Below are 14,892 nucleotides of genomic sequence, written 5' to 3' on the forward strand. Positions count from 1 at the left end.
TGGCACAGGCACTCTGGGTCCAGCCGGGTCACTCAGGCATCCCGCCAGGTGCTCACCTGAGCGGGAGGGGGAGGAGGAGTCCACTGTCCCTGCTGACCAGTGTGTGCTCCGAGAGGCTCCGCGGAAGGAGCCAGGACACAGGGGGCTGCAGAGCAGAAGCACTGCCCCCACTGTGGTCAAGGGAGCCTGGGCTTTGGCCTTGGGCTGGAGGTCCCCGGGACACTGCAGACACGAGTGGCCAGGTCAGCACAGGTCACGTCAGGGCGAAGGCAGGCGTGACCAGGAGGGATCGCAGGTCTTCTGAGTTCTCTTGAGGACGCTGAGCTCAGCCCCATCAGGACCAGGGCAGACCATTTTCACCAGAGATGTCCTGCCTGCCTGACCTCCGTCTCGCCCAACCCATGGCGCCCCCTTCAGGACAACGCAGCACTGTCTGCAGGGAGGAGCTGGGTGGGGGGCAGGAGCCCGGCGCTCCACCCCAGCCTGGCACCGTTGGCCAGGGCTCAGACTGCAAACGCCCCAAGACCAACAGGGACTGTCCTCGCGGGCTCTCCTTCTTCCTGGCAGCGTAATGGCCCCAACACCTTGCTCCAGGTCCTCGTGGGTAACGCGTACTCTTGAACAGGGATGTTGACAGCGAATGCGACACTAGACACAGGTTCTCTTTAATACCATACATTTACTCAAAAGCACATAAAATAACATTGTACAGAAATCGTGTAATGTAAATACTACAGAACCTGATTGGATAGTAGGACATTCTAATAAGAGGGAAATACTGCTCATGAAGATTTTAGTGCCCACATTTCCCGAGTCAGAGTCCCTCGTTGGTTGCACAGGAGCAAGGTGGCAGGGGGTCGAAATTCGCATACACGTTACAGTCATCACAGCATGGGAGCGCACGACAGGAATCCGTGGGGTTGGTTTTTCCCGGGAAGACCTTGGTTGAATGCTTGGTTCCACAAACAGCAGGTTCCTTTGCAGCTCTAGGGAAACGACAAACACAAAGTCGGGGTCAGAATTTTTCTTTCCTCCCCAGCCTCTCCGACAATTCTCAGGGTGGCAGGGAATTCAGGGCTTCAGCCCGCCAAGCAGGCGCCACCAGCCCTAGGTTAAAGCTCTCTGCCTCTGTGCCAAGTTCCCTCGGTCCCCTCCCCTCCTACGATGCTGTGCAGGTAAACTCAGGTTCCGAAAGCAAGGGAGAGCGGGTTGCCAGCCAGGGGCAGCCCGCTGTGCGAGCAGGGATGAGGGGAAGGTGCTGCAGACGGCTCTGCCCGGGCTCCGGGGTTCACCACCCGGCTCCCTGCAGCGGGACACGGCTGCTCCGACAACCAACGTCGCCCATGCCTGCAAGCTCCTCTCCCCTAACGCTGGACATCTCTCAGCTGACCTACCGCCTCTCCGGCTGTCCTCTATAGGACGTCTGTCCTTATGGGCCCACCTCACCGTCCTCAGGACCGCTGGCCGTGAGCAAGGAAGCCCTGGGAGCTCCCAGCTGGGGCGAGAGGTCAGTTCGCCCACCCCCTGCGTGAACAGGCAGCAGAGGCTCACGCCCACAGCATCCCCCAGGGAGGGTTCAGGCTCCAGCGCCCAGGACGGGGGAGGCTCGGCCATGGCCCGAGCTCATCACCTGACAGAGACCCAGTGAGGTCTGGTGACAGCAAAGCAGCGCTGACGCATGGCCCCCGGCGGGGGACACTCTATGGTCGAGCTCAGGAGCCCAAGTCAGGGGGGAGGCAGCCCGAGACCCCACCCGCCCTGCGTTGGCCTCTCCCGACTGCTCTTGGTGAGCTCAGCCAGGGGGAGGTCACAGCTGCAAGCAGCGACCCTGGCCAAGCAGCGAGCCCAGGGCCCCCGTGAGGGGGCGCTGTCCACTCCCACCCATGTGACTCACTTCAGCGCGTCGGACACTTTGATGTAAAGGCCGATGACAACCCCTATCAGCACCACGGCGGCCAGCAGCAGGCTGCTGCCAATGCCGATCATCACCTTGGTCTTGAGGTCAAACATCTTTTCCCGACCTGGCAGAGAGAGGCAGGCAACAGTGAACGCAGCCGCCCTGTCGCGCAGCCACAAGCAGCCCAGGGTGCGTCCCAAGGGTCCCACAGAGCCTTCCTTCCCTGTGTAGACCGTGACTCTGCCTCCCAGGGGCGGGTAAAGGGGTTCATTTGTGGATGACAAGGGATGGCAATGTGGGTGCAGGAAGGAGGAAGCAGTGGCACAGACACGGGGAAAACCTTCACCTTCCACGGGCAGTGGCGTGCGGGGCAGTGGCGCGCACCCCAAGTATCAAATGGGCTTGCGTTTATTTCCTGATAGGAATAGAAATCACTCGTCACCTAATTGGGAATTGGCAGGAGGCAGCACTGTGGGCTAAGCTGGCACCACGAGGTCAGAATACCCTGAGTGCCCGTTCACGGCTCTGCTGCCCACCCGGCTCCCCGCTAACGAGCCTGGGAAAGCAGAAGATGGCTCACGTGCTCGGGCCCCGACAGGTAACGTGGGAGACCCGGATGGAGGTCGGGCTTTAGTCTGCCCCAGCACTGGCCATTGCAGCCATTTGGGGAATGAGCCGAAATTGGAAGATCTCTGTCACGCTGCCTTTCAAGTAAATACATCTTAAGGAAAATACTTAATGAGCCTATGGGGGCTGGTGCCTTGGTGTAGTAGGTTAAGCCTCTGTCTGTAGTGCCAGCACCCATGTGGGAGCCGGTTCCAGTCCAGGCTGCTCCAATTCCCATCCAGCTCCTTGCTAATGGCCTGGGAAAGCAGTGGAAGATGGGCCAAGTGCTCGGGCCCCTGCACCCGCGTGGGAGACCCAGAAGAAGCTCCTGGCTCCTGATCAGCCCAGCTCTGGCCACTGCGGCCATTTGCGGAGTAAACCAGTGGATGGAAGGCCCCCCCACCCCCAAATCTGCCTCTCAAATAAACAAATGTTTTTTTTTTTTAAATGAGACTAAGGAACTTCATTTTTTCCCCCAAAATGTTAAGAACACTGGGAATACGCAGACCTTTTCTAACTGACTTGCGTTTGGGGAAAGCAGGTTATCAGTCTCCCGCTGACAGCCGGGTCCTGCCAGCGCCGGCTCTAGGGAGAATCCACCAGCGTCCAGCCACACCTGATCCAGGCTCAGCCGGGAATGGCCTTCGCAGACCACAGCCCAGCCCCGAGGAGCCTCTTGTCCCTCATTCCGACTTTCTAGTAGCCCACAAGTCTCCTTGCTATGTGCTTCCTCCTAACAAAATCCTCCAGGAAATCCGAATCGCGTGGAATCAGCAGTTTCCTTAGTTGAACAGTGAGCTAGGAGAGCACAGACAATCCGCCCTCTAAGCATGTTTACTAAGGTCAGCCCTCCAGAGCTGGACTGAGACCATTTCACTAAAAAAAACCCAACAAAATAAGAACAAGTACCCCCCACCCCCCCAAGCCCCCACCCCATGGACGCACCTTCAGGAGACAGGAGATTCTATCAGGAAAGAATAAGTCCCCCCCCCCAGCCCCCACCCCATGGACGCACCTTCAGGAGACGGGAGATTCTCCCCCCCCGAAGCCCCCACCCCATGGACGCACCTTCAGGAGACGGGAGATTCTCCCCCCCGAAGCCCCCACCCCATGGACGCACCTTCAGGAGACGGGAGATTTCCCCCCCCCGAGCCCCCACCCCATGGACGCACCTTCAGGAGACGGGAGATTCCCCTCCCCCAGCCCCCACCCCATGGACGCACCTTCAGGAGACGGGAGATTCTATCAGGAACTTCTGAGCCCTGCACTTTGAGAGAGGAGGCGCTAGCAGTCCCGCTGGGAAGAAGTGGGATCCAGAGTCGAGGCGCTGGCTTCTGGGAGCGCGGTCTCGTGCCACCCCCGCAGGGCGCACTCACTCGCCTTCCATGCTGCAGGCTGTGTGACGTCAGCTCTCCTGCCGCCTGCCTCACAGAGTTCTGAATTCTCCTCTGTGCCCAAGTCTCTTAGCTCCCACGGAACAGAAACAGCGCATCCAATCGCCTAATTCTACATCTCTGCCTTCTCGGCTCTCATTTCCTCCAGTAATTTTCGGGGTCTGACTGCTAATCCAAAACTGGTGTAAGAGTTCAATTTAAAAGACACAGAAATGTGGGGATGCTACAAATTAAAAGTTAAATATTATAGAAGGTGGGGTAGCTTTTTATGTTAGTTACACAATGAACATGGAGCCATTAATTAGGATCCAAGCACACACTCAGTGACCACGGAAGATGTTCATACTTTACAGTTAAAAGGGTTACAAAAACAAAAGGCGACTAGGATACCTGTTCTACTTAGGTCTGTATGATTTTACGGGACTTAAAATCCAGCCAATGAATGGAGTACGTCCCAGCTGGTATTTACAGTGAAGTTAAAACAGGAGACTCCAGGTGCAGAGAAGGTGGTGTAGACGCCTTTCGTCTGCTCCCCGCTGCTGAGTGTAAATATAATCCCCAGAAATAACCCAGAAGTCTAAGGAGAGCTCTGTTCACAAATGAACTCTACAGGCTAGTTCTCCTGTTAAAGAACTAGATTCACCAAAATATCAAGAATACAAAGTGTCCTTTTTCATAAAAATGAACATCTTAAGTTAGATGAGAGACAGGTGTTTCTGGGAACGGTTAAGACGCTGCCTGGGAAGCCTGCCCCCACCGGAGTGCCTGGGCTGGAGCTCTGGCTCCACTCTGACTCCAGCCTCGAGTGCCCACCTGCAAGGCAGCAGCTAATGGCTCAAGCACCTGGATCCTGCCACGCACGGGGTGACCCGCACTGAGCTGTGGACCCTGGATCCTGCCATGCACGGGTGACCACACTGAGCTGTGGACCCTGGATCCTGCCACGCACGGGGTGACCGCACTGAGCTGTGGACCCTGGATCCTGCCACGCACGGGGTGACCCGCACTGAGCTGTGGACCCTGGATCTTGCCACGCACGGGGTGACCCACACTGAGCTGTGGACCCTTGGCTTTAGCCTGGCCCAGCTCTAGCTATTGTGGGCATTTGGGGAGTGAATCAGCAAAAAGGGAGACCCCCCTCTCTCTATCTCTGTGTGTCTCTATGCCTTTCAAATAAATAAAAAATAAAAACTTAAAAAAAGAAAAAATACCTACTTCAGACAAGTAGTTTCCAGAGTACATGTTTTTATTTATAGATGCAAAATACATGACCCTTCGACACACACGGCAGCTGTAAGCTCTGCACGTGAACCCTGACAGGGAACCCTGATCTCCCGACTCACAGCCTCTGTCCCTCAGCGGAGGGCTCCAGCCTGCCAGGCGCTGAACCAGCCCAGAAAGGGACAGGGGAACCCGCCGGCTCAGAAAGGGGTATTTAGTAAACACACGTCCAAAGCTACAATCCTAACAAGGAACAGGCCAGTGCGACTTTCACTTTCCTGCTACTCCAATGTCACATGAGGGCCTCCATAGACACTAATTTCACACAAGCAAAACATCTCATTTTTTAAATGCAAAGAGCAATATAAGAAGTTAATGTCTGAAATGAAGGGTTCCAGGTCCAGGTACTCAATTTTCCAAGAACAATCAAATGGGAAAAAAAATACTGACAGCCACTCTTAAGTATTCTTTTCATACTCTCAAAATCTAAAATAAAGTCTTCGTATAAATTAAAATAGTACTTCAATCAAACATACAATACAAACTAAAGTTTTGCATCGGCAGTCTTGTAGACACTTTGAACACTTAAACATCAGAGGCATGTATAAATTTCTGTAAGAGTGAGAAATACCGCACACAAACCTCCTTCATGACCGCATCGTGTGAACTCCTAGTGTACACAACTGGATTTGCAGTGACGGGCGCGGCGCAGATGGACACTGAGGTCACGTTAGGCAAGACGGCGATCCTTCAGAGGACTCTGAACACCTGCTTCTCAGGGCGCTGGGTCTGGCTTTGCAATAAATACGCAATAAATACCCCCGGGACACGGCGTGTAGGACAGCGCTCATCGCTCTCCATTGGAAAGTCTCTCCCCAGAGTCGCAGCGCGGCAGAGGCAGCCCCGCGGGCGGGGCGCTGGGGCTCTGCAGCAGGTCCACCACCACGGCCAGCTGGCGGTCCACGTGCTCCTGCAGTCTGCGCACCCGCTCATCAATGTAGTCCATGAGTTTCTTTTCCATCAGCTCCATGTTTTTGGAAAGAATCTTCTCCAAGTAGGAGCAAACAGGCTGTGTTTCCATTCTAAAAATAAAATGAAAAAAATCAATTTTCCCTAAAAGTGTGTGAAAAACCCGAGGCCATATGGACAAGCAGTCAACACACACGGCTGAGATGTGCCTGCACAACTGTTCTGTCTCCGTGTGACACCTGTCCAGGTTCCATGATGCACGCACAATATGTAATCATAGTCTTGAATGCCCAACACATTCTGATTTGTTTAATTCTTTAAATAGTTACGAAGTACAAAACCGAAGATGAACCCTTAAAATGCTTGCAGGCGGGTCAGGGTTGTGGCACAGTGGGTAAGCCACTGCCTGCCAAGTGGGCATCCCATACGGGCCCTGGTTCCTGTCCCGGCTGCTCCATTTCTGAGCCAACTCCCTGATAATGCACCCTGGGAAAGCAGTGGAAGATGGCCCACACGCTTGGGCCCTACCCCTCAGGTGGGAGATTCAGAAGAAGCTCCTGGATCCTCCCTGGGCCTGGACCAGCCCTGGCTGTTGTGGCCACTTGGGGAGTGAACCAGCAGATGCAGGATCTCGCTCTTTCTCTCCAATTCTACCTTTCAAAGAAAAGAAAAAGCAACCTCAGCATACCGCTTTTTAAGAATTCCTTTTTTTGGGGGGGGGGCAGGCAGAGTTAAGACAGTGAGAGAGACAGAGACAGAGAGAGAGAGAGAGAGTTGTAGACAGTGAGAGAGAGACAGAGAGAAAGGTCTTCCTTCCGTTGGTTCACTCCCCAAATGGCCACCACGGCCAGCGCTGTGTCGATCCCAAGCCAGGATCCAGGTGCTTCCTCCCGGTCTCCCATGCGGGTGCAGGGCCCAAGCACTCGGGCCATCCTCCACTGCCCTCCCGGGCCACAGCAGAGAGCTGGCCTGGAAGAGTAGCAACCGGGACTAGAACCTGGGGTGCTGGCGCTGCAGGCGGAGGATTAGCCTAGTGAGCCACGGCACCGGCCAAGAATTCCTTAAGTCAAGAGCTTTGACCTCTGCACTGCCCAGCTCCCCTGGGACATCCACACTGCCAGCAGCACCATTCTTGGGCTCTGGGGTCATTATTAAGTAAAACAGACTGAACTGCCACACAAGCCAGGGCTGGCCTGGTGACTAACACGGTTACCGAGGGAGAGTGGGTAGGTGACGTGTGCACTCAGAGACGCCAGACAACAGGTTCATATTCCAGGCAGGACAGAGGGGGATGACCAGAGACCCCATCACACTACTCAGAATGGCGTGCAACAGAACACTTGTGAACTGTTTATTTCTGGAACGTTCCCGGCTGCATTCTCAGCCCATGGCTGACTGTGGGGAACTGAAGTGAAGCCAGGGAGGAGGGAGAGGCTACTGTGGTTCTAAGCCAGATGTTGCCGTGCAGGTTCAGGCAGCCTCCGTCAGCATCAAGCTACAGAACTCTCCTGCACCACAAGCTCTGCCTGTGCTCCGGCCTTACAGGCACCCCCCACCCGGCCCTCCGCAACCCTGGCAGCACTGGCTTCTTCCCCAGCTGGGGACGCTGCGTAAGTGCAGTCATGCGCATGCCGTCTTCTGCGAGCTTCTTCACTTGGCGTAGTCCCCTGAGCTGCTGCGGGCATCAGCTCACTGTTTTCTGGGCGAGGACTCCTTGGTGTGTGCTCTGCTTGTTTCACCGCTGGACAAATACGGGATGCGTTGTTTTTTTCCCACTTGCTGGCTATTCCAGGTAACGCTGCTATGAACCACCAGGCACAGCCTTCTGTGTGGACAGTCTCACGTCGTGAGCGTCCAGCAGGGCAGTGCGACTTCTGCCGTATGTGCTAAGTCTGCTTAGTTTTTTGCTGTTATTTTTTTTTTGACAGGCAGAGTGGACAGTGAGAGAGACAGAGAGAAAGGTCTTCCTTTTTCCGTTGGTTCACCCCCCAATGCCCGCTGAGGCCGGCGCGCTGTGACCAGCGCATCATACTGATCCGAAGGCAGGAGCCAGGTCCCTCTCCTGGTCTCCCATGGGGTGCAGGGCCCAAGCACTTGCGCCATCCTCCACTGCACTCCCGGGCCACAGCAGAGAGCTGGCCTGGAAGAGGGGCAACCGGGACAGAATCCGGTGCCCCAACTGGGACTAGAACCTGGGGTGCCGGCGCCGCAAGGCAGAGGATTAGCCTATTGAGCCACGGCGCCGGCCCAGTCTGTTTAGTTTTTTAAGAAACCTGACAAGCTGTTTTCCGAAACTGCTGTGCGTTTAACAGCCTCGCCAGCAACGTCCGAGAGGTCCAGCCTCCCCGCACCTTCGCAGCGGCCAGTGCTCTCGTCATTCTTCCACCCCGAGGCTGTGGCGGGTGACGAGGACGCAGCTGTTTCCATCTGTCTGTTTTTCTGAATGTCTGTACCACAAGTCTGCAGTCACGTACTGGAATTGTTTTCTCACGTTATTCCAGTGACTTTCTAGCTCAAAATTTGCAGGCAAATTCTCCTTAAGAGAATATCAATTCCTAATATTTTCAAGTGTAGGCTATTACATCAGAAGTCCTAAAAACTCACAATATTATATATACTTCACAGTCAAGTTTTAAATCTTTCATACTGACAAAATTATTAGAAAAGTACACACAATTCTGATGGGGAAATGAGCAAGATCAAAAGTGGTTTTCTGGGGCCAGTGCTGTGGCTAACTTGGTTAATCCTCTGCCTGTGGTGCCACCATCCCATATAGGTACCAGTTCTAGTCCCGGTTGCTCCTCTTGCAGGCCAGCTCTCTGCTGTGGCCAGGGAGTGCAGTGGAGGATGGCCCAAGTGCTTGGGCCCTGCACCCCATGGGAGACCAGGAGAAGCACCTGGCTCCTTGCTTCGGATCAGCGCAGCGCCGGCGATAGCGGCCATTTGGGGCATGAACCAATGGAAGGAAGACCTTTCTCTGTCTCTCTCATTGTTTATAACTCTACCTCTCAAATAAAAAGAAAAAAAAAAAGAGTGGTTTTCTTTAGGAAACGATTCTACTAAAACAACATGGGAATAGAAGGAATCTCACGTGTTCAAAACAGATTAAACGCATGGCTATAATCCACACGGCCATTGAATACGCCCTGAACTACAGGATATAGAACCACCTCCCACCCACCTACGGAATCTTGAGCTGACACCCAACACAGTCAAGGGCTCCCATGAAATACACAGCCAGCTAATGAATTCACCTCTCTCTCTCCCTCTCCATTTGTAAACTTGAAACACTGGATGAAACAGTTGATAAAACTATTCTTTAGGGAATGGTGTTGCGAGTCAATGGATAAAGCCACTGCTTGAGATCCTTGCATTCCTCATCAGAGGCTGATTCCAGTTCCAGCCGGTCTGCTTCTGATTCACTTCCTGATAACGCTCCTGGGAAAGCAATGCAAGATGGCCCGGGTGTTTTTTCTTTTAAGATCTATTTATTTATTTGAAAGGCAGAGTTACAGAGAGGCAGAGGCAGAGAGGAGGGAGGGAGAGAGAGAGAAAGAAAGGTCTTCCATCTGTTGGTTTACTCCTGCAATGGTTACAATGGTTGGAGCTGTGCTGATCCGAAGCCAGGAGCCAGGAGCTTCTTCCAGGTTGCCCACACGGGTGCAGGGGCCCAAGGACGTGGGTCATCTGCTGCTGCTTTCCCAGGCCAGAGCAGAGAGCTGCCACAGCGCCTGGCCCAGTACTTGGGTCTCTGCTAGCTATGTGGGAGACCTGGATGGATCCTGGCTTCAGCCTGGCCCAGCCTTGACTGCGGCAGCCGTTTGGGGAGTGAACCAGTGGACGGAAGCTCTACGTCTCTTCCTCTCTCATTCTGCCTTTCAAATAAATATTTATTAACTGTTCTGGATTACGCAAGAGATGTGGGACTACTGACAAGACATTATAGGAGTAACAGACTTGGCTTGTTTCTCTCTGCTTCTGTTTCTTGCAGGTCAGTCCTGAGTCAGCCACTTGCACCTGCTCTTTCCTCTGCTCTCTTAGCCTCTACTACTGCGTCTGAGGGCTTACCCTCTCCTGTCTTCTGTGGCTTTGTTCCCACTTGTGGAGGAGCAGGTTTAGCTGGCGACCTTGCTGGTCTCTTCCTGGGGTCTTCCTTCACCACCCCGCTCTGCACCGATTCAGGTCCATCGCACAAACTTGCATGTGCTGTAATTTTATTTTCATTCAGTTCTACGTATTTGCATTGCCTTTGAGACCTCCTCTTTGAATATGCTGTTTAATTTATAAGGGTTTGGAAATTTTCTTTTGGTCTTTTGGTAATTGACTTCTAATTTGATTTTATGGTCAGAGGATATTCTATTTTGATTGTTTTTAATTGCAGGAGTTTGGATTTAAATTCTTTTTCATTTGTGGGGATTTGGTTTATAAGCGAGGGTGTGGCCCACACCAGCGGGCACTGGAGAAGGAGGCACATTCTGCTGTTGCTGCGTGTCCTGTGAATTTCACCCAGACACTGACGGCTGACGGCACTGTTCAGTTCTGAGTAGGCTGCTGAACTCCAACTGTGGAAATATCTACTCCTATTCGGTCTATCAGGGTTTGCTTTATGTATTTTGAAAGTCTGTTGTTTTGTGTCACCATACACTGCGGTGTGATGCGTCACTCTTGTGTTCACGGTGATGCTGGTGAGATCAATCTTTGCTGTCAACCGTGTGAAAGTACAGCCGTGCAACTGCGTCAAGTATCTGAACACTTGATAATAAGTAGCTATGCACTGTATTTTGTTATTTCTGTGTATTCATTTTACTCATTAAAATTTTTTTATTGTAGAACAGTATGCCGCATTACACTGCATCGGCCTCAAATATCCTGTGTTTACTGCATCTCTTGGTGCACCAAGAGGCCAGGTTGTGTGACTGACCTCTACCACCAGGCTGTGCAGCTGTGTTCAGGGTGTCAACAGCACCGTGCAGGTGTGTTCGGAGGTGCTCACACAGCGCCACAACGTCCTAGCGATGCGGATCTCGGGCTGTGGCTCCATCCCTCAGCGGTAAATAATCATAATCTTAGTTTTCATTCATGCCAGGATGCCTGTTTCATTCCAAAAGTATATCTTTGCTGGTACAGAATCTGTGACTGACAGTTTTTCTTTCAGGACTTAGAAAAGCTGTCCCTTCTTCCTGGGCTCCACTTGAGATGAAGCCAGCTTTAAGCGTCCCGTCTTTCTGGGAGGCCTGCTTAGTCTTCAGGGCTCAGCAGACTATCACGTGTTCTGCACAGATTTCTCTGGATCCACCCTGAGTAGAGTTCATTCCGCTTCGGGAACCCTTCGTCAGTTTTGGGAAAACGCCAACCGTTTTGCTGCTTTGAGTAGGTTTGCAGCCCCACACGCCGCCTCCTCCCCCTCCGATATTGCCCCAGAATTAAAGGCCTGCTGTCCTCCCCTGCAGAGGGTGACATCTGCCACTCAGAACCAAAGCACCACGTGCAGGAGAGCAGGGGTGGACGGTCAGCGTCCCGGCTCTGTCCACACCACTCCCACGTGCGTCAGGCGAGCAGGGGTGGACGGTCAGCTTCCCGGCTCTGTCCACACCACTCCCACGTGCGTCAGGCAAGTGGACGGTCAGCTTCCCGGCTCTGTCCACACCACTTCCACGTGATTCAGGCAAGTGGACGGTCAGCTTCCCGGCTCTGTCCACACCACTTCCACGTGATTCAGGCAAGTGGACGGTCAGCTTCCCGGCTCTGTCCACACCACTCCCACAGCGGAACCAGAGTGCGGCTGCCGTGCTCCGAGTTGGTGGAATAGCACCTCCCCATCCAGCGTACTGACCAGGGCACCACCGCCTTTTCCCACCCAGCAGGGAGGGCGGGCTCGCAGGCCTGTGCCACTGAGCAGGAGCTGTTGAAAGACTTGCTTCCTCAGGACTCCCTTTACTGCATCTCGTGCTAGAAGGAACGGGACTTGTTCAGCCGCTCACATTCTGTGCCCACTGCTTGTCCCAGGTTGCAGCGTCGACTCCTACTGTACACGGAAGGCCAAACACCACTCTGTTGTGCCTCAAATCCCATGATCTGTAAGCTGTCTGATTCTTCATTCCCCCTTTCAGAGTATTTGCAGGTTTGCTGTGTTTAGGGATTTTTACCACATAAGGAAGACCGCGAGGAACGGGATATGCCATGTTGGCTGCACCCAGAGGAGTCTTCAGCGGTTTTTAAAACCCAGTTAAGCTTTCCTTTTCTCCTTCTTTGTTGCCATCCTGTGTGACAACCACATCACTGCTGCCCACCCACCACCGAGAGTTACTGCTGTCTTCCCACGTCTGTGGCGAGAAGGAACGACCTGTTTTCAACAGATAACTAAATTTATAAAATTTTAACACTATGGAAGACTTAAAAATCCCAACAAATATAAGTACCTCACTTTACACATAAAAAAACTAAGCTAAAAGATGTATACAATAAGGCAAAATACACAAGCCAGGAGTGTGACTGGAGTCCTGAATTCTAGTACAGGGCAACGTTTTAACACGTTACATCAATGGAAAGTATGGGGAAAAACCAAAATACTTAGCTATTTTGCAATCAAGCCAAGACAGCCAAAAACTAAACTATCAGACCACAGTATAAGGGCCTATAAACTGTAATTAAGGGGTAGGGAACCTTTCTCTGCAGAGGGCCATTTGGGTATTTATAACATCACCTGCGGGTCATACAAAATTATCAACTTAAAAATTAGCTGACTGCAGATGTACTGAATTTCAGATACTGCCCAGGGCTGCCTTGGCAGGGCCAGGCCAAGTGATTTCACGGCTGTACACGGCCGTGGGCTGCGGATCCCCATCCCCCCTGTAAATAGTTATGAATGGAGGTTTTTGATGACTGCAACATCAGTCCAGGCCAGACAAGATTTACACGGAAATCCGGTAGAATGGCAGGGAGGTCAAATCAGGAGCGTGGACAGTCCCCTGGTCCCGCTCCCTGAGCTCGGACAGCACCTGCCGCTCTGAGGCCCCTCTGCTGTGAGGTGACGGAACACACACGCCGCGATTCTGGAGCGGTGCTTAGACACCAGCGTTCGCGTCCTTGGAGGCTCCACCTCCACACCTAAGAAAGGACTTACGCGAGTGGCGCTCGGCCCTCCCGGCGCTCGGCGGCTCCGGCCACGCGGACACGGCTGAGCTGGCCACACAGGGTCTGCAGGAAGGGCAGCACGCCGGGCTCGTCGCCTGCCTTCTCTGACACCGCAGTTCTCAGCTCACTTGCGAGGGCGGAGCAGGTCTGGGGCTCCGTTCTGCACCCGTCCAGGGCTGCCGCGTTTTCTCCACCGTGCACCTGTGCGCTTCCCGTGGTGTCACCGGGTGCCAGCACAGTCCCGACAGGCACAGGTGTGCATGCTGACTTGGCGGGGGCTCCCGCAGCCGCTGGGGACTGCAGCGCGCCCAGATGCTGGTACCCAGGGCTCCCCAGGACCGCCTGCAGCTGCTCCCCGACGGGAATCCGGTTCTGACAAGGCAAGGAGGAAAGGCGAGCAGTGAGACTTGTGCGGCTGCTCTGGGCGACTCCCCGGGGAGGCACTGCCCGCTTGACTGGCTCAGGAAGCCAGGCACACAGCAACAGTAATCCAGCACTCAGTGGGGGAGGCCAAGGCCAAAGGGACCCGGCCACGGCAATCGGCTTCTAAGGGACAGGGCGGGGACCGGCCCTCAGGCCACCCACCCCCACGGTCAGGGCTCTTTAATCCCTTCACTGCAGTGTCTTCTAAAAATATATCCCTGGGGCCAGTGCTGTGGCACAGTGGGTAAAGCTGCTGCCTGCAACGCCAGTATCCCATATGGGCGCCGGTTCTAGTCCCAGCTGCTCCAATTCCAAACCAGCTCTCTGCTATGGCCTGGGAAAGCAGTAGAAGATGGCTCAAGTCCTTGAGGCCCTGCACCCACATGGGAGATCTGGAAGAAGCTCTTGGCTCCTGGCTTCAGCCTGGCCAGTGTGGCCATTTGGGGAGTGAACCAGCAGATGGAAGATCCTTTCTCTCTCTTTCTCTCTCTCCCTCCCTCCCTCTGTGTCATTCTGTCTTTTAAATAAAAAATAAATCTTAAAAACAAATATAATACGGGGATGTAGATGGTGAGAAATGCATTAGGGACAGACAAGGACGGAAAGGGAGTAATGAGGGCCAAGGAAGTGGGGGCTGGGGAGACCCTAATGTCAAGAATCCTCCAGCTCCGTTCACTGCCCCACACGCTGGACACCTGAGAAATGTTAACCTGCTGTCAATTTAACTTGTTCTACTGAATCCAAGTTTTGAATAAATTTTAAAATGCCCCTGGGTAAGACAGATTATTTATTGTTAAACTTAACAATATTTGAACATCAGACAACTTTCTTTTTCCTCTAGGGGCTTTATTCAGTCATAATGGAAAGACTCATTTATTTCTCTCTGATACCTCAAACAACAACAAAAAATGTATGGTATGGCCGGCGCCGCGGCTCAATAGGCTAATCCTCCACCTAGTGGCGCCGGCACACCGGGTTCTAGTCCCAGTTGGGGAGCCGGATTCTGTCCCGGTTGCCCCTCTTCCAGGCCAGCTCTCTGCTGTGTCCCGGGAGTGCAGTGGAGGATGGCCCAAGTGCTTGGGCCCTGCACCCCATGGGAGACCAGGAGAAGCACCTGGCTTCTGCCATCGGGATCAGTGCGGTGCGCCGGCTGCAGCGCGCCAGCCGTGGCGGCCACTGGAGGGTGAGATAGTCTCTCTCTCACTATCCACTCTGCCTGTCCAAAAAAAAAAAAAAAAAAAAAAAAAA

The 14,892-nt window shown here is 53.5% G+C and overlaps 2 protein-coding genes across 3 annotated transcripts in view; both read right to left on the bottom strand.

Annotated features, from left to right (window-relative positions):
• Positions 1–659: 659 nt before the first annotated feature.
• Positions 660–4,806, bottom strand: LOC138845465 (protein FAM24A-like). Of its 2 annotated transcripts, none has more exons than XM_070058298.1 (3): positions 3,727–4,806; positions 1,895–2,021; positions 660–986 (listed from the first exon to the last, which is right to left on the bottom strand). In XM_070058298.1, the coding sequence occupies exons 2-3, from the start codon at positions 2,008–2,010 to the stop codon at positions 815–817; spliced, it is 288 nt and encodes a 95-aa protein (XP_069914399.1). In that variant the 5' UTR covers positions 2,011–2,021; positions 3,727–4,806; the 3' UTR covers positions 660–814. The 2 variants fall into 2 exon arrangements, with proteins under 2 accessions (XP_069914399.1, XP_069914400.1); XM_070058299.1 differs by lacking the exon at positions 3,727–4,806 and adding an exon at positions 3,519–3,534.
• A 319-nt stretch (positions 4,807–5,125) lies between these two features.
• LOC138845491 (ATPase PAAT-like) overlaps positions 5,126–14,892 on the bottom strand; it is a 16,178-nt gene continuing 6,411 nt past the window's right edge. The window contains exons 2-3 of the mRNA XM_070058319.1: positions 13,211–13,593; positions 5,126–6,200 (exon numbers count right to left, since the gene is read on the bottom strand). Coding sequence (XP_069914420.1) covers positions 5,966–6,200; positions 13,211–13,593 — 618 coding nt within the window. The 3' untranslated portion in view covers positions 5,126–5,965. The remainder of the gene's footprint in view (positions 6,201–13,210; positions 13,594–14,892) is intronic.

The sequence above is a fragment of the Oryctolagus cuniculus genome, chromosome 15 (genome assembly GCF_964237555.1).
Source record: "Oryctolagus cuniculus chromosome 15, mOryCun1.1, whole genome shotgun sequence".
Classification (NCBI taxonomy): Eukaryota; Metazoa; Chordata; class Mammalia; order Lagomorpha; family Leporidae; genus Oryctolagus; species Oryctolagus cuniculus.

Bases quoted from the DNA above. Each gene is read 5' to 3' on its own strand.
- LOC138845465 (XM_070058298.1), bottom strand. From the start codon at position 2,010: ATGTTTGACCTCAAGACCAAGGTGATGATCGGCATTGGCAGCAGCCTG. The intron at 987-1,894 runs GTGAGTCACATG...TCGTTTCCCTAG, and splicing joins AAAGTGTCCGACGCGCTGAA to AGCTGCAAAGGAACCTGCTG.